We start from the raw sequence: 24,878 nt of genomic DNA on the forward strand, positions 1-24,878 counted from the left end.
GAGGAAGTGATGAAGTATGAATAAATGTACTTCAAAGACTAAAAGTGGATTCTAAACACAAATGTCTTCATTTAGGGAAAATTAGAGAAAATACCCCAGGGAGGAAAAGGTATCAAATCTAACAGTTAGCATGTAATAATATTTTGTCAGGAGTTTTTTCCCTCATTTCAGTTCAACTACAGACTTTCAGCTAGAACTAATCTTCTAATCAAAAGGGAACAAATCTATTTATAATTGACATAAATGATAGTCCTATTTATAGTTCTCTTTGGTGTTCCATGTTTCTCTGTGGGAGATTTTCCCTGAAACAAAAGCCTACTTTTTGAAGCAACTGTGTTCCAGAGACAGCCTTGATCATTTCTGTTGCCCGAGAGATATATTTAATTAACCTCTTATCCCTAGTCATGGGATGGTGGAATATGGGAAGCACTGTCCAATAATACAGCTATTTCTACTTTTCCCCTTGTATTTCCAGCAAAAAGGGATACATGACCCAAAAAGGAATGGCTGTCCCAACCTCTAGAGAAAGGTGCCTGAATGTCATTTTGGCTAACCCAATTGCAACTTTAGAATGTACTTTAGCCTAGCACTCCATCAATTCAAATAACACCTCATTCAAGTTATCTCTAGAAACCTAGGCCTTAATTACCTAGAAACTATGGGAAGACTCCAGAGGTATTATTTTGCCTGATACTCACAACCCCCCCTTTTGGAGGCAGAACAGTTTTGATAGTACCCTGTTTACAAGAAAGAGAATTACCTAAAGGCACTCAGCTTATAAGTATCAAAGTCTTCTCAGGGTGTTCAGGTCTCCTCACCTCATAATCAGAACCCCTTTTGATACCTAACATTGTCCCTTTGGTTAAAAAATATATCATATAAATATATATTTTTATATAAAAATATCTTTATATTTTTATATAAAAATATATATTTCAAATATACCCAGATATGCACAGTTAGATTTCTGTTTAATCTGGAAAAATATCTGTTTTGAGGACTCCTTGTGCTGAAAGAAAAGGAATCAATGCTGCGCATGTTCTCTGTGTCAGACCATGTCTCGACAGGGAAATACAGAGAATCAGATGGAAAGGGAACCTCATGACTCCAGGTTGAATTTGGATACATCATTGAGATTGAGTTCGAAAGACTGGCCTGGCAAATTCACAAAGGGAGGGTTTTTTTTCCACATACTTCTCATCAACTCAAAGTCAAAGCAGCTTGTTTGCCCAGTATTTCTTGCCTCTCTTAAGGAACAGAACACATCCATACCTCTACCTAGTTAAGGACCCAGGCAGACAGAAGGTATATGAAGGTGACAAATTCCACTTCCTTTTAAACATCAATGGAAAACTTCACAGGACTATACATATAGAGAGAAGAATGAAAACTCTCAATATTCATTTGGAAATTTAGTAAGCATGTTTTGACATCTGCCATGTCCAGGAGGAATAGAAAAAAAAAAAAAAAGAATGTCATTTTTATATTTTATTATTTCTTTTAATGCTTTCAGTTTACCTTGATGATAATTTCTACACATGGGTAAATGTTACATTCTTAACCAGACTGAAGTAACTTAAGGCAGGCTTTTATATCTGGAGAACATGGTGTGTGCTTGTTAATATATTAGTTGTCCCCACTTTCATTCTTGTTTTAGCTTTTTCTTGATTTCTAGCACCATCCGGGGTACATATTAGTCCATAAAACACTGCCTAATTGAATTCTATTTTAGAAGAGTGGCTTTCTGCCTTTTAGTTCATATTTTACAACTGGTCATTCTGATCAAGATTCGTTAAGTTGGATCCATTTCTGGAGCCACTAAGTTCTTTTTTTTTTTTTTTTTTTAAGATTTTGTTTATCTATTTGACAGAGAGAGAGATCGCAAGTAGGCAGGCAGAGAACTAGAGAGCAGGCAGGGAGAAGCAGGCTCCCTGCCGAGCAGAGAGCCTGATGCAGAGCTCTATCCCAGAACCCTGAGATCATGACCTGAGCCGAAGGCAGAAGCTTAACCCTCTGAGCCACCCAGGGACCCCTGGAGCCACTAAGTTCTGACTCTATAACCTTGAAACTTGTTGATGGGCTCTTCCTTCTGCCAGGGCAAACAGGAATGAGAGTGCCTTTCTGGGTGTTCAGTAACTCTGGAAATGGATATCTTTGAATGCAGTGTGCAAAGTTCTTTCTCTTTCATTTTTTTCAAGGGTATTTGTGCTCTACCTGACACTGGCTAAACTCACTATTTCAGCACGCCCCCCCCACACCAAAAGACTGACTTCTGTAATTCTAACAAAGTTAAGCATACTAAAGGGTTTGCTGATGCTCCTTGTGAGACATGCAATAGGGATTTAATCAGAAGATCACAGCCAGCTTCCAACAGAAAGGATCATGTTCTGTTTACCTAAATTCCCTCAGTAGTTTCCTTTAGATACAGCATTTCTCACTCTCTATTTGAAAATGCTTCAGAGTCCATGGGGACCTTCCAACTCAGCCATGTCTGCATTTCAAATGAGTTACTACCTTATTATGGGCATGCACTACCAATCTAGGCCTGGGAGGCTAAAGAAAAATGGATAGCTTAATTAATTCCATGCAGAAATTGACTGTGTTGTGTACAAGGGAGTATGTGGGATTTTACAGAAGATTAATAAAACAGTTGTCAGCTTTGAGGAGCTTATAGCCAACCAGATGATATAAAGCATGAACACTCACCAAAAAAACACAATATAGAATAGATTTTAAGTGTTGTAAGAGTAATAGTATTGTTATTCAGAGGAAAGAGAGTTGACATCTGGTAGAAGATTTTTCAGAAGAGGTGACATTTGAAAGAAAAACAGGAAGAAAACCCAGGAAAATAATATATATGGTAGGAAATCATCTAGGTTAGATGTTGGAATATGTAAACTCAAATGCCTATAACAGCCAAGCAAATCCTGTAAGGGAGTCAGTGGGCCACACTAATGCAATAGAGAGTGGTGAAGATTTTGGTACTAATGTAGAGGTAAGAGACAGATAATTCAAAGTTTTGTAAAAACACTGCATTTGCCAAACTAAATACTTCTGAAGATTGGATGCAATTTACAGACTGCCAGTTTTTGAGCTTTGCTGTAGGGAAATGTTAGAAAATAGAGTTGAAAAGTTAGATAGAGGTCTTATATAAAATGCCTTACTATCAAATTGTGGAATTTGGATTCAATTTACTTAGCCATGGATGGTCACTGAAGTTGTTTAGAAAAGGAATAAAGTGATTAGAACTGTGCTTTAGAAAGATTAATTTCATGGGTGGGATGGCTGGTGTCAAGCAATATTGGACACAGAGCGATCATTGAGGAGGCTGTTGCAATAGTTTTGGTGAGTGATGAGGAGGACCTAAATAGTGATGGGAATGGAAGGAAGGACACATGTGTAATCTTCCAGTGAATTGGTAACAGCTGTTCTGGATCTTGGTGCAAAACAAACTACAATGCTACAACTCACTTTGTCTGAAGAGTTGAGTTTGATGGTCTCCATTGTCCTAAACACTTGGAGTGATTGCGTAACTTGTCCATTGAGTTGGCTGGGAAACTGGTCTTTCCTTCCTTACAAGGTCACTGTCCAAAAGCTCACTTACTCTTGAAGAAATATCCCTCTGATAGCCTCTAAATTATTGAATGTTCAGTTTTTCATACTTGGGCTCTTCCTTCACCAGGAAGACTTGATCATCTTTTAAATTTTATCTGAGCTATACCCTTGCTATGTTTGAGGAGAAAAATGAAACACTTTAAAGAAAAGTTTATGGAATCAGCAGTGGCTAGTCTAATGTGTGGGTGATAGTGCAAAGGCAATAAACGAATGTTGTGTTGAATAAAGAAGAAAGGTGTATGGTTAATATCCAAAGATATCTTGTATATCTGGGGAAGGGGTGGCACAGGTCCATGTATGCTGAGGCCCCATGGGTATGTAGATGAATAAAGCAAGCCTGTAAGGCACTGTGGTGGGCTAAAGGAGCATATAGCCCACCTAAAAACCTCTAGCTAATAGCAGCTACTCAGGAATGCTGACTAGTACCACTAGATCAAATAACTTTCCAAAAATCTCTCGGTTTTTATAATTCCAAAATTTAAAAAGTATATTTGTTGGTGCAAACAAAACATGTTTGTGGCCTAGATTCAGGTAGGGTGGGAATAGGGCACAATTTTGTGATATCTGGTTTAAAGTAACTCTGTGAGGGTAGTAGGTATCTTTACTCATGCCTTTCATCATTAATGTTTTGCTAACAAGAGGGAACTCAATGGATGGTGTAGGTTGGAATAATATAGGGGAGGAACATTTCTATCTGATCCAAGCTTGGGGTTCATGATTGATATTTAATGGGTTCTCACATACAAGTGAGAAATCTCTTTGAAGGCACGGCTTTATCCTCTTTATTAGCACAGAACAGGTGCCCAGTAAATGCTATAATTAAATAAATTAATGCCATAATTTTACTTCCATACATTTTACTAAAGCTCTGAGTAAAAATAATGAACGAAGAATTCTAGTAAAGAAACAATAATAGCTCTATATCCAGTTGGATTTCTTAAATGATTTTAGAGATTTTCATGAAACACAGTAAAAGTTAGTTTTGGAAAAGGTTCTAGAGAGTGCCTGTTCAACATTCTTTCAGTGGGTAGAGGGCTGAGGAGTAAGGGACGTTGCATTAAAATGCTGAGGACTAAGTCTAAACAAATTAAATATATAATTGAGAGCTAAGTCCAGTACTACCAATTGAATTGACTATAATCAGGAGGTGACAGATACTTAAAATTTAAGGAAAATGTATATGAAAAAATTCTGAAAACTATATCTATGACTTACTTTTTTCCTTCTGGAGAATTGTGAAAAGAGATCATAGTGACCCCATTTCAGAAGTGGAATGTCATGGTTCAACTTAATATTATTGTTCCAACGGAAACAGGTTTTGAGACTCATGGGACTATTCACCAAATTTACCAAGTTATTTAGTGGCAAACCTCTGGGTAAACCCAAGATACCCAAAGTCCCTCATTCAAAGCCCTCCCTCTTTTTTTCTCGTGTCATTCAAGGAAAAGAAGTTATAAACTGGACCTCTCTCACTTTTACCTGCCTTACTGTAGGATGAGGTCTTTCTGAACAAGCACGTCCTTTAGATATCTGGACTTTCATTAATTGGTTCAGCCTGGGGAACTTGTCTAGTTCCAGAAAGGGTCTAGTGAAGGCTTTCAACTGGGAGCCAGCTGCAGTTTTAAAGTTTACCCTTTATTTTCCAATAGGAGACAGAAACCCAGTTTTCTTAGCTCAAAACAATTTCTTTTAAATTCCAATAGCAAACCTAATGGAACTAATCAACTCAGAGTCATAAAAAATAATATTAGAACCTGGCTAAACACGACAAAGGAAGCAATTTGATATGAGTAAAACACACATTTGTCCACTCAATGCAATTAGAAATATTTTTTTTTAAGGACTCTTGCTTGGCTGTTCTTATAAAATGTAACTATTGAAAAAGAAGCTGGCAAGATCTAAAGGACTGGATCTCAGTTCCTGGCCCCAGTGATGGGTTTGGAAATTGCAGCCACAGCAATTAGGAGTTCCAATTTCCAGTTCACAGAAGGTCAGCCCTTGGGGTTATCCTTGGAGCAGTTCTATACTTCCTCCCAGGAAAGTCTCTACCAACCTGAAGGAATTGGGGACTTGATATGGTTGAATCAGCATATATATTGTTAATGATCACAAGCATGTTTGGCTCCAACACTTTTCAAATCTTAAGTGGAAGTTCAGCCCTGACTAGCTTGTGTTCTCTTTTTTAACAGATGAGTCACCTACCAACATGTACCTGTTATTTTCTGTGATTCCCTAGACCAGGGCTCCTCAAATCCTGATGTGCATATGAATCCTCTGGGCATCTGGTTTAAAATGCAGATTTTGTTTTAATTAGTCTGGAGTAGAGCCCCTGATTTTGTGTTTCCAACAAGCTATCAGGTTGCTTCGAGTAGCAAGGCTGTAGTCTTCATACACTAAACTGTATTTTTACTATGTAATATCTGTGACCTTAGAACATTTGTTAATCAAACCAAACTTTCCTATCATAAACAAGAGATTACTTTTTGCCACTTTCGATGGTCTTCAATAACGTCTGGTTTCTTCTAAGAGAATTCTCTGTTCTTTATTATTGCCATTATGTTGTTGTTGTTGTTGGAGGAGGATATTGAAATCATTTATATTGACTGAAATAAATTACTTGATGGATGTCAGTGATCAGTGCCTACTTTAGAACCAGCCAGAAGTAAGTTCTTCTGTGTCTTTAGCTTACACAGCATAGTGTTTTCATGCAATGTTACTAAACCCTGGTCTGGTTTCTCTGGTAAGGGAGTTTTCCATAATTGCATGCAAAGCACTAGTAATCTACAGAAATGCCAGCCAGATTTGTGGCACTAATACCTTTTACAAGTCTTGTGATTCTAATAACTCAGGGCCCACAGACTGTCTATCTTAAGGTAAGCCTGAAATGATGCTTATTGTATGAGTATGTCACTGATCTTCTCAGAATCTATCCCCAAATATCTGTTCCATAGTGGGAGGCAAGAATCAGCTGAAAAGAAGGAATCTTTGGAAAGCCAAAAACATCTCTACACCAAATTGCGAGAGTGGAATTATAAGGTGAATGCAGTTAACTGGCAGTCACATCTATGTCGAAAACATAATCATCCCTTTAATAAGGAACATTTGCTGTGCTTGACAAACTCACAGTGAAATGGCTGGATCCATAGGAAGGAACATGCTGAAAATGGTTTCAATATGATCCTGTTTTTTCACTCAATAACCATTGATTGAGGGTGTCCAGCCAAAAACAATGAGAAAATGAGCCAACAATAGTCTTAGCCTTTGACCATATTAGATATAGTTGCAGCTGAAATTTGTTATATGTTTCAGTCATAACAAAGCACCCATATGGAACAAATATTGGCAGTATGGCAGCTGATGAAACTAGGAAAAATTAGACAAATTATCAATTGCTCACTCCCAAATTACCCCAAAAAGAAATTAGATCGATTTTCAGTAGCTTTGCTTTCAAATTTCTTCATTCCATGAGTCACCACTACCTTCTGCCAAACTAAATATGTCTATGAACGGCTGGAAACTTTAATGGAAAGAAACATAAAACTCAAAATACGTAGGAAAATTTAAGCTTCTTCATGGAAGACCTTCATGGAAAGCTAGCAAGTCAGGAATGTGTGGAGACAGAAATAATGCATCGACAATACCTTTTGTTTTGGGTGGCTTTTGAGTTAACAAGCAATACAAAATGCATAAACTAGGCAACCAACTGACATGACTTGAAATTAAAGGTATCTCTAAAAAGAAATTAACTCTTTACTATTTTCTTTAAAATTTCTAATCCATCAAACTACTAGAATCTATGAAAATCCATTAGTCCTACAGTAAGGTTGATAAGATTTGGAATAAAGAGACTTGATGATGTTATCCAATGGGTGACAGAAGTTCGAAAAGAAAAAGTTTTCTGATTGGTTAAGGGCTCAGATTTTCAAACACTGTTCTAATGCACTATAACAGAAGTGACTGACTGACAGTAATCCTGAGTTGCTAGTGCTACCTTTATGTGAGTTTATCAAGGTTAAGTTTACAGTGTAGTCCTATGCAAAAACCCTAGATTAAGTGAGGTGACTGAATTGCAGTTCTGGCTTTCCCACCAGTGTGCTTTGTGACCTCATGCCTATTATTTTATTTTCTGGATCTTGCTTCCTTCTTCTGGGAAGTGAGAGCACTGAACCAGATTGCTCTATATGGTTCTTTCTAGACCTCCAATTCTTCAATTATGCAGTGGCAAATAAAAAGTTACTTATTCTCCGAGGGCTTGTGCTCTAGCTGTTATACTTGTATTGGGGGTTTATTTGCCAGAGATGGACCATTTGTTATGTGCCTTCCCTTGACTACCGTCACTCCTTTTAGTATGAATATCTCAGATGAAACAGAGAGGAACTGACTGGAGGTTCTGTTTTCAAAGCCACTTCCACAGATGGAACTTCTTTGTGAAGGCTCTTCTGGTAGACCTTGAAAATTCTCTGTTGACTAGAATTAGCTTACTGTTGAGCTAGCAGAAATTTTTACTGGGGCAGTAGTGAAGGGGTCCCAAGAAATGATATCTCAGATAAGCTTTTTTATCCTATACCTTAAATCTCAGATCCTTAATGGTTGCAGTAACAAATGGAAAGTCCTTGGGATATATTCTGGGGACTGGTAGAAGGAAATAGTGGAATGATTTTGTCAACATCAAATCAAACAGTTTTATTAAGTGTCCAACCCCAGATGCTGTGGAGGACAGGAAAAAACAAACAAACAAACTTAAAACTTCATTTTTCTGAAAGAGTTCAAAATAGAATGAAAATTCATGGTAGCAGTGACCAGTATTTGATTGTGAGGTTCAAAAGTGTCTTTGCTAAGTCAAATATTATGTTTCTGAGAGCCGTTGGATGTGAAGCCTCTGAAACAGAAGAACCACCTGCCACACGGTCACTGGGCCATACGGTGATAACACTCACAATTTTTATCTCATCAAAGACATGCCCAAACAAAAAAATTCAATTGTCCTAAGTCAGCCTGAGATAAGGAAGTAGTTACAGTCAGCAACCTGAGAGTGCAGAGATACTTTTCTGATTAGTGAGTACATTCTCTCTGCTGAACACTGCGTTTGAGGCTGAGCAGAAATCACCAATAGCTTGGGAGAATGGAAATCTCTGACTTGGGAGAATGGAAATCTTTTGCCTACATGTGAAACCCAGTGACTACCTAACCACCTTGAGGAGACAGAATCTTTAAGCAAGTTTAGTGTGGTAAAGTGATAAGCTCTGTCTTTTTTTTTTCCTGCTTCCTGCATTGAGGACATGAATAGTAATACTGGGCGAACATTCTGAAAATCCGTTAGTTAACTCTTGGGCCATCTAAATGCAAAGTGATATCTTAAAAGAAGATACCAATATACTTTTCTTTCTGATTAATAAGGTTAATTAACTGCCAAATTAACTTTTCTAAATTATAATTATTGCAGAACACTTGAACTGATGGGTCAATATCATTAATAACTGAAGTTGAACCACTGAAATAATTCGTGGTGATGATTAGAGGGACAAGGCAAAGCACTCAACTCATTCAATTAACGGTAACATATTTGGATGGCCTCTTAGGTTTTCAAAGCCCTTCTATAGTTGAACCTCAAAACAAGGTGTAATATTTTAATTCCCACTTTATTAATGAGGAGAATGTAAGACCCAAGGATATTAAGTAACTGCGCCAAGGGGAAGAAATGCTATTAAGTAGGGGAACTGGGTGAGACTTAAATGTGGAACTTCAGTTTCGTATGCAATACTTCATTGATCTTTCTGTCTTCTGCTGGGGCTGTTTCTGGGCAATAAAATGCCTCTGGTGATATTTAGATCGGAAAGAAACAGAAAGAAAGAAAAAAATTGTGGCCACCATATTTGAGCCAGGCTTTTTCACTTATGGGACATTGACAGCTATTTATTATATGACTAAGAAGGAAAATGCCATAAATATTGAGGTCATAGATAATGGTCTTCTTTTTCATTTGCTCCAGTGGTCATTATATTTCTTTTTTTTTTTTTCATTATAATTCTAAGCACAAAGTTTTGCTTTATACCATTTCTACCTTCCTTTACTGATGTTACTAAAATAAATGAGTTCTGTAGCTATAACACAAAAAGGAGTGCCTACAAATACCTTCTAGATAGCCTATAGGAACAATTTTTTAATTTCAGAAAAAATTTTTCAAAGCCACAGTGAATGTTCTCACTGTTTACTCTGGGCAATGGAACATAAACTCCTGATTAACCAGTGACTGATAATTAGCTTTTCTGTTTCTTTCACTTATGGCTTTCCCATCCCTCTAGTTGCTTCTCTTCTGGAGACTTCTAGTCCAGTAGTTCTCAACTAGGGGTGATTCCACACCCCTACCCTGAGGGGATCAGGCAATGTTGAGATGCTTTTGATTGTCATGACTCAGAGGAGGGATACTAGCATCCAGAGGGTAGTAGCCAAGTCTGGTGCTAAACATTCACAATGCACAGAACTCCCCTCCCCCAGTAAAAAGTTACCTGGCCCAAAATGTCAATAGTGTTGAGGTTGAGAAACTGTTGCCAATGACACTGCTGAGGGAGGTGAGTGGGGAGTATAAGAATAAAATAGGATTTAAAAACATGTCCCTTTGTCTCACAAAGGGGCTGGAGCTGGGGGCAGTGAAGAAGGAGAAGTGAGGAGGCCAAAATCTATAGTGTCCTCAAATCAGTTTAATCTAGAATTCTAACTCTGGGTGCTCCTTTCCCCAGTTTCGTAGATAATCAGGAGTTGTTGGCTGCATGTGCATTGGCTCAATGCAGACTTTCTTAATCACTTGCCTCTGATGAAAGAGCCATTTCATCAGGGTAAATGGCACAGAGGCAGTACCATCTTCCCAGCAATATTCACAGAATTGACTCTATGACTAACCCAATTTCAAAGTTTAAAAAGACCACTCCAATAATCTTTTAATATCTCATAAAGACCACAGATTAAAGAAGAAAGTCTGAAAAGATTCATAGAGCATTTGCCTGGAAGTCTGCAAAAAAATCAGGTGTAAATTTCTTTTGGCCTGGGGCTGTCAGAGAAATCTCCAGAAAAAAAGCTGATCCAACAACTCGTCAGTCTGTTTCAGATTTTCCAGAAGCACAGCTTTGCTAAGTCATTCCAAAGCAGCTCTACCCAAGTTGACATTGGAGACAGTGACCAAAGAGTCAGAATAATATAATATACAATAATAGTCTAAATTATGACCTTAAGTGGACTTGGAATGCCTAAAGCACATCTGAAGATTTTGTGTAATGTATAAGAAACAGGCAAGGAATTACTTTAGTTTGTACAAATTTCTACACCAAGGAAAAGTGTTAAACTTAAGTTTCAGGTGAGTTTACTGGAATGAGAGAGCCATCAAGATCTATATTCGTTTCGGTGAGCCTGATTGGAGGCCTGTCCCAGCCCATTTTAATATACTGGGTAACTTGACGTGGGGCACGGTTCATTGCTGCCAAAAGACAAACACCACATTGGAATCAGAAAAGAGAATCAATAGTACCTTTTTCTATTTCTGCCACTAAGTAACAGTGTGACCTTGGACATGTCACCTCTCTATGAGTTTCATTCTTGATGTATGACTATTTTTCAAGGGGTTCCAACCTTGTAGCAGTCTTTAATTTTACTTCCTTTGAATAATCAGGTATTTTTAAGAAGCAGGTACTAGAGAGATATATACTTAATCAATAATCAGCTCCTTGGGTGTCTTTCCAGATGCTTCAGCACAGCCTTTCTTTTTTCTTTCTTTCTTTCTTTTTTTTTTTTTTTTTTTTTTGGCATGGAGACCCTATCCTGTAGTATGCCTGAGCATTTAATGCAAAAGGTTTTAATTTAAAAGAGTGTGTGGTCTCTACGGGTTGCACAATTTTTCTTTGTGTCCATGCTGCTGCTGATCAAATATTGCAAAGCCATTAATTACCCTAGGACAAATGCAGAGGGCCACATGCAAAAGTTCTGGCCAATTGTATAAAGCAATATGCCAGATATAAAGTAAGTGAAGGGTTTTTCTTGGTATTTAAGGTTCAGTGAAAAAGTAAGAGGGGCAGCTATGCCAAGAATGAAAAGCCAGAGCTTGCCAAGTGCTTCTTTAAGTGGCTTTAGCCAATGTGAGACTAAACAATGCATTAAATGGCCGACAACTTACTGCAGTTAAGGAATCACACGTCAAATAACAGCTCTTTGCTGTTTTAAACATGATATCACATATAGATAAAGACAAACAAAATGCTGTGTTGTCATCTTCTTAGTCTAACAGCTAATAAGGCCTGAAGATTTGAACTTTCCAGGCAACCAGAAGTAATTATTTGTGATGTAAGAGCTTGCTGATGTTTCAGAGAGAGGTGTAGGATGGAACTCTGGCTGGGCAGCAGCTCCGGGCAAGAACAATTTTTTTGCCACCATGGTTGTCAAAGACATCTGGCTTCATGAAAGAGCAAAGGCTTTGTAGCCCATTATTGAGAACAATGAGAAGTCTACTTGAGAGAAATCTTGTACTTGTTTTCAGTGTCTGATTTTTTTGTTATAGACTGTGAAATGGGAAGGAAGGCTGCTAGAGGGGTGAGGTCGGCTCTTTACAGAGGCCCTGAGGAAGGCTGGCATGGTACATGATGTCTGGAAAACGCATATGGTAGCCCAGGGAATTTGAAAAATAGAGAAGACAGTCCTAACTGTCTTCTGGATCCAAAATGCCTAACTTACTAGCCACTTAAGAAACAATACATCCAAAACCAACAGTGTCAAACAGCTGGTTGAATGGTATCTGCACAGGTGAAAGCCTTACATCCAAACCCCAGGCTGTCTCATAACTCCTCCCATAGTCAAGCTGGAGAAGTCTCTTTCTGCTTGGCACACTATCTGGATTATGGCACCTTGTGCTCACCTCTCCTTTACCACCTCTCTTCCATAACACCCAGAGAAAGATTCCCAGTCCAAACAAACAGCCCTTTTTCAGTTGGTCTTTGAGAAAAAACAACAGAACTAAGAGCTGCAAAAAATGAGGCACTTGACATTTGCAAGCAGAGAAGGAAGAAAATGTGAAGTTGTCCAGAAGAAGAGTTCCCCCGGATTGTACTGCATATCCTGGTGCTCACAGGTGAGCTGCAGTATTTACCCTGAGTAGGGTCCAGTCTCTTGAACAGCAACAGCCCCTAATCAAAGATTTTCTTGGGCACCCTGAAGATATTCAATTAGTATTTCCTAAATTTTCTGGAAGATAAAATGTAGGGTCATCACATGAGTGTCTCCCTCATGCCTCTTTTCAAAGAAGTGTTCAGAATCAACTGTGTTACTCTCTCTCAGAAGAGGATAGGATTTTTGGAAGCATCTCCCTATGCCATAACATTTTGGGCCTCTGAACAATGTAAATGGCCAAATGAACATGCTTCTTGGAGACAAGAGACCTTGACTTTTGTTCTAGATCTGTCCAGTGAGGTAAATCACAAAATCTCAGTTTCTCATAATTCTAATTTGTCCAGTGAAGCAATAATTCTTCCCTTCCAGGGATAAAACCAAAGTGAGATGAGCTGATACAAGCGAATTTTGAAAAAGTAAATATACTAGTCAAACACAAGACATTCTTCTTTCTATTGATATTGCTATTACTACTAATAATAGGTTTTATCAGCTATCCTAAGGAGAGAAAATGAGTGTCTAACTAATTGGGCTGTTCAGATACCTCAACCTTTGCAACAGACTCTGCAACTGACCCCACAAGAAAGTACATAAGTACAGCTAATGTGTATGGTGCTTACTGTGTGCCAGGCAGTATTCTAAGTTAATATGTCCTAATACATTAATTCCTTTAATCCTAACACCAGTTCTATGAGGTAGGCCCCATTTTACAGATGAGGAATTGAGGAACAAAGAGGTTAAGTAATTTGCTCAAGGCCACCCACCAAGTAAACTAGAATTCAGACTCTGAATTCTTGGCAGTAGAGACCATGTTCTTGATCCTGAACCCTTCACTCTTCTGCTTCTTATAATTCTCCATCAAGGAGATAGTCTTAAAGAATATTAAAATCTCAGAAAAACGCAAATTATCTTCTAATTTCTCACAGAAACTATCACCTTTTAAGTGGTCCTTTGTTTGCATAGACTGGTCCTCTTGGGCATATTTAAAGAGTAGTAGCAAGCATTTAGCATCAATACAAAAAACTCCTTACTTTTCTTTAAGAATATCTGTGGCCTAGTAACTTAGTGGTGCTGATGAGGGCAGGGCCATAAGGTCAAACCGCACCTGTGCCAAATAATTTCAAAGAGAAAAGCTTTTCCACAGCCAGAGACTGTACCCTTAATTTTGACCAGCTGTCATACAAATGCATGGGTACCAAGCCATGGAATACAAATGGTGTGGCTCAACCCCAGCCCCACTCAAAGCAATGCTAATGGTGTATATCTTTGAATGCCCTGAACTATATACTCCCTTCTTTAATTGGAAAGGCTGTTTCAACAAGCCTGGCAAAAGGAGGTTGGTCAAGATTTAGAAGCCTATAGATTCTTATTTGCTCCTTCTGGTTTAATAAAGGGCAACTAAAAATTGACCTACTCCCTTGTTCTCACATCCAAGAGAGTGAGAAAATGTAAAGATGAGAACTGTCAGCTGGTCGTTCCTCACAAAGAAACCCAGCAATCTGCTTGCATGAGGCATGTGCTCCTTTGGTTAGATGACCTTTGTGTATTTGGTCATGTCTGAACTTCCGTTCCATTCCTGAGGGGTTGAAATCCAGCTTAAAACAAAATAAAGCAAAGCAAAGAAGCTGGCTATTCTTTCTTTAAGTACTGGAATCTTCTATCTTTGGGGGCAAACAAAAACTCTTTAGGGAAGATAAAGAACACTAAATGTTCTTTGGTCACTACTTAAATTTAAGGTTCGACTTTCCTGAATAGCACCAAATCCTTGCTCATTATAACCTGGACTATGAGTCTGTTAAAATTAGAAGAAGTCATTTGCTTTAACAAAATCCCCTTGTTTTATGGACAAGGACATTTTGACCCAGGAAGTTTAAATGCCTGCCAAAGTCATACAGCTAATGAGTGACAGGTCTGGGAGCAGTTTTCTGAGCACTATATTTCAAATGAAAGAAGCCTGAGTTAATAATAATACCTAGATCTAGGAAGGTTATTACAATCAATAACCATGAATTTCATTGCAAAGTTTCACTTAAACTCTATAAAAGCAGTATGTTTTAACACGTGAAGAATGGCCTTATTCTATTCAGACCCGTTCTTAATAACTATGCATTGGAAGCATGCTTTACAAAACCTATAAATCTGGAATAGCTGAAAGGATATCCAACTTTCTTTTCTAATTGATTTACTTCTCCTTTTTCCCAGACCACTGAGGTAAAGCATATACAGTTTATTTAAGGGACTGTTTATAGACTCTTAAAACTAAAAAGGACCCCAGAAACTTCCTTTCTTTTGGTTGCTCTTAATTGAAACCATCCAAGATGGTTGGTTGTCTGTCAAATTTTTAAGTATATCCAAAGAGAGAAATTCCACAAGCCCCTAAAGTACATGTTAAAATGTTTAATCACCATGACTGTCAAAAAATTATATCTATGGCAAGCTTAACTTCTTCTTTTTCACTTGAAGCTCTGTTCCTCTTGCTATGTTTCATGCAAAATGAGGTTATCACAAGCCCTCCTCTATGAGGGCTCCATCAATCTGGCGAGATAATAGCTAGCTCTTTCCCAATGTGCCACTTCATTACGCCACCATTTTTCTCACAGGACTGTGAGAGCACAAGACTGGCTGATACCTTCTCTTACTATGATGCATAGGGAAGAATTAGTAATTAGCTCTTCATTGGAACTTTCATTTCGTAAAATGTCTGGGGAAGCTGTATTAATTATAGAGGAACTGTTCTACTTATGCTAGAAAAATTGTTCACAAAACAGATAATCTAGAAGGTTGCTTCCACTATGTTGTAGTGGAACTTGTGCTTATAGAGAAATATGAGCTCATTCACACACTGGGTCAGTCTATACAAAGTAAACATTAATTTTTTAAAATTCAGAACTGTTCTGTTTCTAATAGGTTAAAAAAAATTCCCCTTGTTAAACACTCTGACCTGACCAAAAAAAAAAAATAAATATTGAGGCAATTTTCTTTTAGATATTTGAATTTTAAACGAAGATCAGAAACTGCTTTCCACTCTAAAAAAAAGAAAACAACAACGAAACTATATTTTCAAAATGGATTTGAAGCAGCTTAAAATAAAAGGCACAACCACAATAAAACTTTGAAGGTAAGGGTAAAAACAATGAAAAGAGTCAACTGACAGGGAATAGAGGTGAAGAACACTGCTTTCCTCTAAAAAGTATCTCAAAGACCCATAAATGCTTAGAGTTGACTTCTCCACTAAATCACAGGGGACAAAAAGGAAACTCAATAAAATTTGTTGACAACAGTTAATGCTTGTTAGAATAATTGGCTCAGACACAAAACAGACCATCAATGTAGGCTTAAGGATTATGACCAAAATGCAGACTCTAAGTCATTGTTAGTATCCACCATATTCAGTTGAATAAAAGAAAAACAATTTTATCCAACAGCTGGGTAAGTAGGAGGCAGGAATTATCCAAAGTACTTGACAAACCTAAATCTTTATGGTTCTGAAGACTAAGATCCCAAATAAGTAATTCCATTCCATTCAACTGGATTCAGTTGGATACAGTTTAATTCAAGCTTGTCAGTCCAGTGATCAGATATGAGACTCTACTATCTCAGCCAGGCATTGAGCTAGATACTGGGATTCCATGGTAAATAGTCTATGGCATCAAGAAGCCCATTGAGAGGGTAGATCCTGGTTAGGTGATTTCAAATGGGACAAAATATTCAGGAAAAAGGCAAAGAACTATAATCTATTCTCCTATGATTATTTTTCTCTTATGACACTTGAAAATACTTATGTGTATTTTTTTAATCTCCTAACTAGACTATGAGTTCTTTGAAAGCAAAGTCAATTTCTCATTCATTTCTAGGCATCTCATTCATGCCTAGTACAATGTATGACATGTAGCAGATGCTACACTGATGTTTTGAATTAAAAAATTTAAAGGGGTTAACTTCTTTTGGGCAGAAAGGATTGTCCAATTCACTAGAAAGTTAAAATGAATACTTTTGGTCTATGTCAGACAATAGTCATGGAATTCTATAAGGCAGAATTTATGAAACATGGTCTCAGTGACAATACTGACAACAATCAATAATCTATGAAACCATTTTCGATCCAATGTCATACTCTGAACATCAAAAGCTGCTGTATATAACCTTTCCCTTTCAAGTTATTCGAATGGAATCGAAAAATATTTGCTAAAATTTGATCATTGTAGTAACAATGAAAGAACCTTTTTGGTGCCTTGAAATTGGTTTTCATCCTAGTTGTCCAATACTCTTAACCATCTGTGTGCACATATATCAGTATTATATGGTTACTTGAGACCAAATCATTATTTACATTCCCATTTTTCATTATCTAATGCAAACACCACAGGCACAGAATGTCCAGTTTTCTTGCACTCTACATGGAAATCCTGGAACACATCAAGTTGAACAAGACAATTCATCCTGGCACATAACAGAAGACAATTGTGGGCTTGGCAGTTACCTTGATCCTTGGATCAAAGGAAATTGCAAAAACAGATTATCAAGGCAAAAAAAAAATCCTCTTGGACATAATATGTGAGAATAACTTATTCATTTTTTATATGTGGATCAGTAGCAGCAAAGTAAAGAATAATGACATCTCATCATTGGGTGATGTTGATGTAACACATTTGCCTTTTATTGTATATTTCAAAGGTAAAAGAAGTCTGCTATTTGAAAAGTACTCACCCAGTGAAATTATTCATCTACTCTACAATAGAGAACTGGATAGAATTTCTTTATTGCCAGAAAAATAAATGAATTCACTCTATTAAAGCATTAGCTGGAAACAGAGAAGGGTGTTTGCCCATTCAGGTAGCACTTCTCATTCTCTGTCACCAGTTGTTTAAAGACTATTTGTTGCCAAATCTATGGTGAGTACAAATCATCAGTCCCCCATTGGCTTCTCCCTTCCCATCTCCCCAACTCATCCCAGTCTGCTCTATACAGCATCCCCCCCAACACATGCTCACACTTGTGTATACACTGCACATACACACAGACACACACAACCTTCCCTGGGAAGAAGATGAGAAAGACTTGAAGTATGTGAGTCATCAGAGGAGCTATTCAAAACTTAGTGGGCAACTGAGGTAAGCTGTCTATACTCGAGCGATAATGAACCTCTAAGAATGATTCATGCTCACTGAGGACCTGAACATCAGTTTCCTGGAACTCTCTAAAATTCTAAATAATTATATAGAATGAGCAATTGGCTTTAAATCTTTCACAGTCCTATACAATAAGGACAATAAGATATATTATACAATAAGGTAGATGCCTCTGAGGTAGATTCTGTAAGTGCTCATTTCCCCCAGGCAACATTGACTTATGTTTGTGTTTATTACTTGCAAACATTGACTGGGCTGTCTATTTTTTTTTAAAGATTTTATTTATTTATTTGACAGAGATCACAAGTAGGCAGAGAGGCAGGCAGAGAGAGAGGGGGAAGCAGGCTCCCTGCTGAGCAGAGAGCCCGATGCGGGGCTCGATCCCAGGACCCTGAGATCATGACCTGAGCCAAAGGCAGTGGCTTAACCCACTGAGCCACCCAGGTGCCCCTGGGCTGTCTATTTTTTATTGACCGTCAGCTTTTTAATCACCTGAGATCTACTTATGGGATAAGTAACCCCACACTTGTCAGAAACCCTTTTCCAGATGGAGATATCACAAGAGAGTCCCAGAGAAAAGGAAGGCAATAACAAAACATCAAGGTCAATTTGCATAGAGGACAAATTAATATGGCATATCACTTTGCATTTAGAGAATGGCTATGTTTTTGCAAATGTGCCTTTGAGCAAAGTTCACCTTCTGTCCCTGATGCTTTCGTATTGCATGGTGACATCTGGGATTTGCCCCTTAATTCTTTTTCCCAGTCCACCTTACTATTTTACTCTGAATTACCTAGCACTTAAAACAGGCCTTGATGTTTCCATATGTTTATATGGGCACTCACAGATCACAAAAACAAAAACTTCAATTCCTCAGGGTCATTCTGTCCCCTTCCTTTTACTGAAAGTGAGGGTAGAGTACAGTAATTTTGAGAAAGCTCGGCAGGAAGTAGTTAAAAGACAAACTGCTAAGGAGGAAAATTCCATCCTAAATCTGCAAAACCTGTCACAGCCCCGCTGACACACTAGGCTTAGTTTAAGGTGAGGAATCTCAGAGGTGGAGGACGGCGGCCAGCCATGGGCAGTCACTCAGTTATTCATACACTCCCTGCGGTTGTAAATCCACAGAGCGGGGGTGGGGGGCTACTTACTGAAATAAAAACCCCTGTCTCCACACACGAACTGAAGAGCATCCACCAGTTCAGCCCCACAGAGTGTCTCTGGTCCAGCTGTCGCAGAGCTGGTGAAGGTGAGCAAGCACAGGGCCAGGTAGAAGAGATGAGAGGAGGACATGATGTGCAACTTTACCTGCCAAAAAATAGAAGGATGGTCATGTTTGCTCCTTGGTCCCTGCAAGGGCAGTGGGGGTGAGGCAAAGGTGCATCAGCCCTAGCATTCCATTATTGCCATTAGTTAGAAATACCCTGCACAGAATTGCAACGGAGTGCATGACAGACCACAGGGTGGTGTGGACTGAGCATGGCTTGGCATCAAACCACCTTTTTAACCCCCTTGCCACTCTGGACTTCACTGAACCTCTTCTTTACAAGTTCCATTGCAATTCAATGAGATAAAATATCTAGAAACATTCACTATATAAGTGGAAAATGCTATTATCACAGTAGAATCCTATAGCACTCAGAGATCCTGATAAACCTTCTGAATTATCAAAGGTTAAACTACACTCATTCCAGATTTGGGGCCAAATATATTTTATTAATTTAAATTCTCTAAAGATTGTCATCCACAGATGGCATAGGCATTCATTATGGACCAGAATATTAAGTTAACTAGAACATCATTTTCCAGCTACTGATTAAAGATAATTCACTGTGGATAAAAAAGTCTTTGCGAAAATGTTATATGTCATTATAGGTTTTTTTTTTTTTTTTTTTAGATTTTATTTATTTGTCAGAGAGAGAGCACAAGCGGGCAGAGTGACAGGCAGAGGCAGAGAGAGAAGCAGGCTCCGTCTTGGACAAGGAGCCCGATGCGGAACTCGATCCCGGGACCCTGGGATCATGACCTCAACCGAAGGCAGCGGCTTAACCAACTGAGCCACCCAGGCGTCCCTACAGGGTTTTGTTTTTGTTTTTTTCATTTAATGAGAGAGAGAAAGAGAGAAACAGAGACAGAGAGGAAGACAGAGAGGCAGAACAACTTCTTACCTGGGGAATATCAGCAGTTAATAAAACCACAAGTGGAAGTGAAAACAAAACAAAACAAAACAAAACAAAAAACCAGAAACAGGAAAAATAGGATTTAGGAATCAAATTGGCTCATGCTAAGTAGACCCTACATCTTCTGTATTCTAAAGCCTTCTGTGTCAAGTAAAATATCAAATCAACATATGCGGAGAGATTGCCTTCCATGAACAGGGCATTGGGCTCAAAACCTGCAAAAGATTTTTTTTTTCTGTCACAGAAATTCTGACTTTATGTTTTGGAGGGACTTATGTGTCTCTGTAACCATTTTATAGCAGAATATACTGAGGGACCCCCATAATAGCCAAATAGCAGCCTGGCTGAAGGCAGAATTTCTGTGGCTCAGGGCTTCATCCTCTCTCAAAGTAGTAGAAACAACGTTAAGGTCGCAAAGGTGATCACTAACTTTTCCATATCCCTCCTTGTGGCACAAAGATGTGGCTTCTTCCAGGAAGCCACCCAAGGTGAGTAGCTTCACTTCCCTCAGATACATTTACTTTCAGTGGTCTTGGAAGAATCATTGGCCGGATGAAAGCAAGGGACCTTATCTAAAGGGTCATGGAGTTACGCTGAAAGTGATCATTATAAAAAGAGGCTTTTCTGAACCTCACAGTAGTGGCAGGCCCATTCAACTCCAACCCTTTTGGTGAAACAGACTCTGTCATTTGCCTTCCTGGCCCTCCATGAACTCAGAACCTAATGGCTCTCTACATCAGTGGCAGAGTTTGCTCCATCATTTTAATTAAGATTTCCATTTTTGTGGCCAGCTCAGCAACTGGGAAAAAAAACCAAAAAACAAAACAAAAAAAACCTTAAATCCCTGACTCTCGTTAACACAACATAAATACTTAGTTAATGCTTGTAAAACAGTTTAAGATGAAAAGTGCCCTCCATTTGCAAACCATCATAAATAATGGACATAAAATAGAAGAGGAGGTAAAAGCTCAACTGAACACTTCCTCCATTTTCTCAAATAGGACCTCTGCATGGAAACCCTCCACCCCCACAGAGCCAAAGCCACCAAGACTGATAGAAACAGATTCTCATCCAATCTGCACTTTTTTTTTAGTTATAAAATAATTTATGGGGGTTTTCCCCTTCAGTATTTCCAGTGGAAATCGAAACAGTTCCAACCTGTCTGGATTTCATTGCCTTTTTCAAAAGAACAAACTCCGAATTGATCTTATAGAACATATCCCACACTCTGGCAATGGGCCAGTTCTAGAATGCATGCTATTCTGCCAATCTTATTCCTCCATCCCTCCCTTGTTTGTTGAGTTTATAGTAATGCTGAAGGCCAAGCACCTGTAACTGTAGATGGCTTGAAGTTCTTCAGTTCTCGTGAAATCCGTGGAAAGAGGTGGCCTTAGTGAATTAAGAACTCTGTGAGATGTCAGAACTATATTTTACATAGTTATTTCTGGCATAACACATATAAGTTCTCACATATAGACCACTGGCACTTCAAAATATAGATTTATTTTTTATAATTTTTTCTTTTTTCTTTTTCTTTTTCTTTCTATTCTGCTGAGTTATGTTGGTAGATAAATATCAGCACTTACAGTTCTAGAATAAGAGAAAACCTCCACTGCATTTTCCTTTAGTTCAGGGAACAGTCCAGCACACCCACAGAGAACCAGAGAATTTTATCACATTATGTTCCCCCCAAAGAAAGCAATAACAAACTTGCTTAGGGGTTAAAAGTTTGAAACAAGTGGCCCCATATGTCCGTTCTTTTCTTGTTCGTCTGTTTTGCCAGGCACAAAAGAAACAAAGAGAGAGAAAGGAAAGATAGAGAGAGAAAGGAAGGAAGAACCAGAAGGAGAAGAGAAAAAAAAAAGAAAAAAAGAATTCAGAGCGCTGTTTCTCAAAAATCATTCACAAATTCAAAATTTAAGAGACCTTTCTTTTTTATCTTAAGTAAATGGAATATCAATTGATTCCAGATGTCTGGCTTACAATGAAAATGCCCAGCAAAATTGAAGGGCAATAGTCATAAGAAAATACTCACTGTAGGTGTAACCATTTTTTGTGTGTTCCAGATCTTTTACAGCAGGTCAGGGTGGGTATTATGAAGCTGATGTGAATAGAAAACTGAGGACTTAAAAACATGTGCTGCTTTGTGGGTGGGGTTTGTGAAAGCATCTAGTTACATTTGGAGACCCAGGCAGGTATGCCATTAGCCTGGGTAAACTGCCTTTTGTCCATTCAAACAATGAACAAATTGCACAGCTGGGATTTGAGTCCATTTCCCCCCCCCAACCCCCCTTTAACCCCTTACCCCCCCCACCCCCTGCCAGCTCAAGGCACCAGTTTACATTGTGTGCCTATTGTAGCTGCTTGGAACAGGGATCCCAAGCTCTAGTCTTCTGCCTTACCCCCTTCCCTCTGAACCAAACACTTACAAATATCTTGAGACTCACAGTACAATCAGCTTGTGAGTTCTGCCTCTAGGCAAGACACCTTTACTTAATTGAATTACATTTGGAGGACCATGCAGCTCCCTCAAGCCTCTTCTTGTTCCAGGTACAGGGGAAAAGCAACAACATTGCTAGTACTATTTCTGAAACGTTCATTTGGAGACAGTTTTCCGAACTTGTAATCAATGCAGAGATAACACTCAACAACACCTTTTATGATCACCTAAGTAGTGAGACAAAAACCTGAGCTGTCAGAATACATATATATATTATATATATAGTATAGTATATAGTATATAGAGAGAATTCATTTCTTTTAAAAAGCAAGATAGTCAGCATGTGTCTTGGCAACTGGAAGGTAGCAGAATCAGGTGCCCGACAAAGATGTATTCTTAACTCCTAAGCCACTTACTTGACTAAGAAAAATCCTAGTGGTGGAGTATTTGAAAGCAGCGAATGAATGCTGTACTAAGTGGCAGGGACGTTTTATGAATTGAGCTCTTAGGCAATTGCACTGAGGAGCCAGTGACAGCGGCTTAAAAATGCTTGCAAACTGGAAAAACACAAGTCTTGAAGGATATAATTTTGCTGAGAATGGAAACTTGAACTAGGGCCAGTGATTGGAAACGAGAAGTTGGCATTAACAGCGGCAGCCAAATTTACCTAAAGAGACTTTACAACACCGAGTATAAAAATCAGAGTTTTACAACACAATATCCCAAGTCCAAACTTCACCTATGAAAGTCCCCTTCCAAAGAGAAAACTTGGACATGCAGTTGCTAGAAAGTTTCCTCTTTCCATATATACAGCATGCATTTGTTTAAATCATACAAACATGCAGGGTCAGCAGGAGTTGTCAAGTTCTGTTTCAGAAGAGCATATTAAACTTCTCTGTAACTTTGACTCTCTGGGCAGAAGTGCAGAGAGTTCTGGGACCTTAGCTCCAAAGATCATATTTAAAAGCTTTAACATCACCTAAAAGGTAACTCTTCGTATGTAGCATGCTTGTAATAAAAAGTCCTGACAACTTAAAGCACACACACACATACACACACACACATGCATACACATGAACACGGTCTTAAAAATAAAACATCTGCACCTGCAAAAAAAAAAATCTAAAAGTTCATATCCATGCTCTATAGCCTTTAACCATAGACAGGATTTAAAGGAATCGTCTATAATGATACCACGGAAGCCCTGCAGAAGTGGAGGATTTAGCATAAGTACCTTGCAATAGTTTCTACTCATACAGATATCTGTGTAAAAGCATCCATCTCCCGGAGCTAGTTTTTCAGATCCCACAGAATTGCATATTCAGCAATTTATAAATAACTCCCAGTTCCGAAACAATGAAAATTCTAAAGTGAATAACATTTCTAGGCAGAAGCAAACAGTACACAATTTAAAGAAAATTCCCCAATGACTTCAAAGAGTAAGAAATATTTACCTTCAAGAAATCACAAAAGCAGCACTTAAATAATTGGTTTGGAAGACTGCTGATTTTTCCCATTGCTTCTGAAGTGCAAAGTCTGGAAATGAATTGGTTAGCAGGAATAATGAGGCAAAAAGAAATCCAGAGAGATGGGAGATGTTGAGAGCAATGTCACATTTCAATTTTGAGGACTTTATTCCATTGCGCAGGCTCTATCTGCTCTGAATTTAGCAGTGACAGTGAGATTTAGCAAACAGAAGAGGGATTTAGAGAAAATCCTCACATTTATCTACAAAACACAGACACTGTAGACAGGAAACAGCTGGGGGAACATTTGCCTTCTCTCTCTCTCCCTCTTCTGGCAAAGTTATCGAGTAAGGACTTTTTTGGGCATGGTGACAAATAACATCATACCTTTGCATTTTAAAACTAGAGCACAGAAGCATTTTTTTCCCTTAAAAGAATGTGTGTTAGTGACAGGGTTAGCAGACATTAATATACTGATGCTGCCATAGAAAATAAGGATCTGTTCTCTGATTAACTTTCAACTGGGCATAGAGACAACACATCTGCTAATACACCTTACCGGTATTAAAGGAACATACAATGGAGGATGGGCAAGCATTTTAATATTCCAGGGCAAATGCAAAATTAAAAAACAGAAATGAAGAAAAAACCATCTCGAGCAAACCTCACAATTTTAACCCTGAAACGACTGGGATAAAGTAGGTTGGAAGACAGCACTGGGGTGACCCCTTGTCCTAGTTGCCAAGCAAGGGGAATGATCTCATTTCCTAGAACCTAGAAAAGGGGCAGGCGGCATTGCAGTTGGCTCCCTTTAGGACACTGTCTCATGCTTTTTGCCCGTGACAGGGCAAAGACTTTGCTAAGCTATAAAGCCAATTGAAAAAGTAAAATCTTTTTCTTC

The 24,878-nt window shown here is 38.4% G+C and overlaps 1 protein-coding gene across 6 annotated transcripts in view; it reads right to left on the minus strand.

The window, feature by feature from the left end:
* The window catches only part of IGF1 (insulin like growth factor 1), a 78,857-nt gene extending 54,564 nt beyond the window's left edge, over positions 1-24,293 (minus strand). For 3 of the 6 annotated variants that reach the window (XM_047741231.1, XM_047741230.1, XM_047741228.1), the window contains exons 1-2: positions 23,966-24,293; positions 19,043-19,199 (exon numbers count right to left, since the gene is read on the minus strand). In XM_047741231.1, coding sequence (XP_047597187.1) covers positions 19,043-19,199; positions 23,966-24,028 — 220 coding nt within the window. In that variant the 5' untranslated portion in view covers positions 24,029-24,293. Of the gene's footprint in view, positions 1-19,042; positions 19,200-22,106; positions 22,209-23,965 lie in introns of those variants that run through there. The other 3 variants (XM_047741233.1, XM_047741229.1, XM_047741234.1) reach the window with 2 other exon arrangements.
* Positions 24,294-24,878: the final 585 nt, after the last annotated feature.

The sequence above is a fragment of the Lutra lutra genome, chromosome 8, assembly GCF_902655055.1.
Source record: "Lutra lutra chromosome 8, mLutLut1.2, whole genome shotgun sequence".
NCBI classification, from domain to species: Eukaryota; Metazoa; Chordata; class Mammalia; order Carnivora; family Mustelidae; genus Lutra; species Lutra lutra.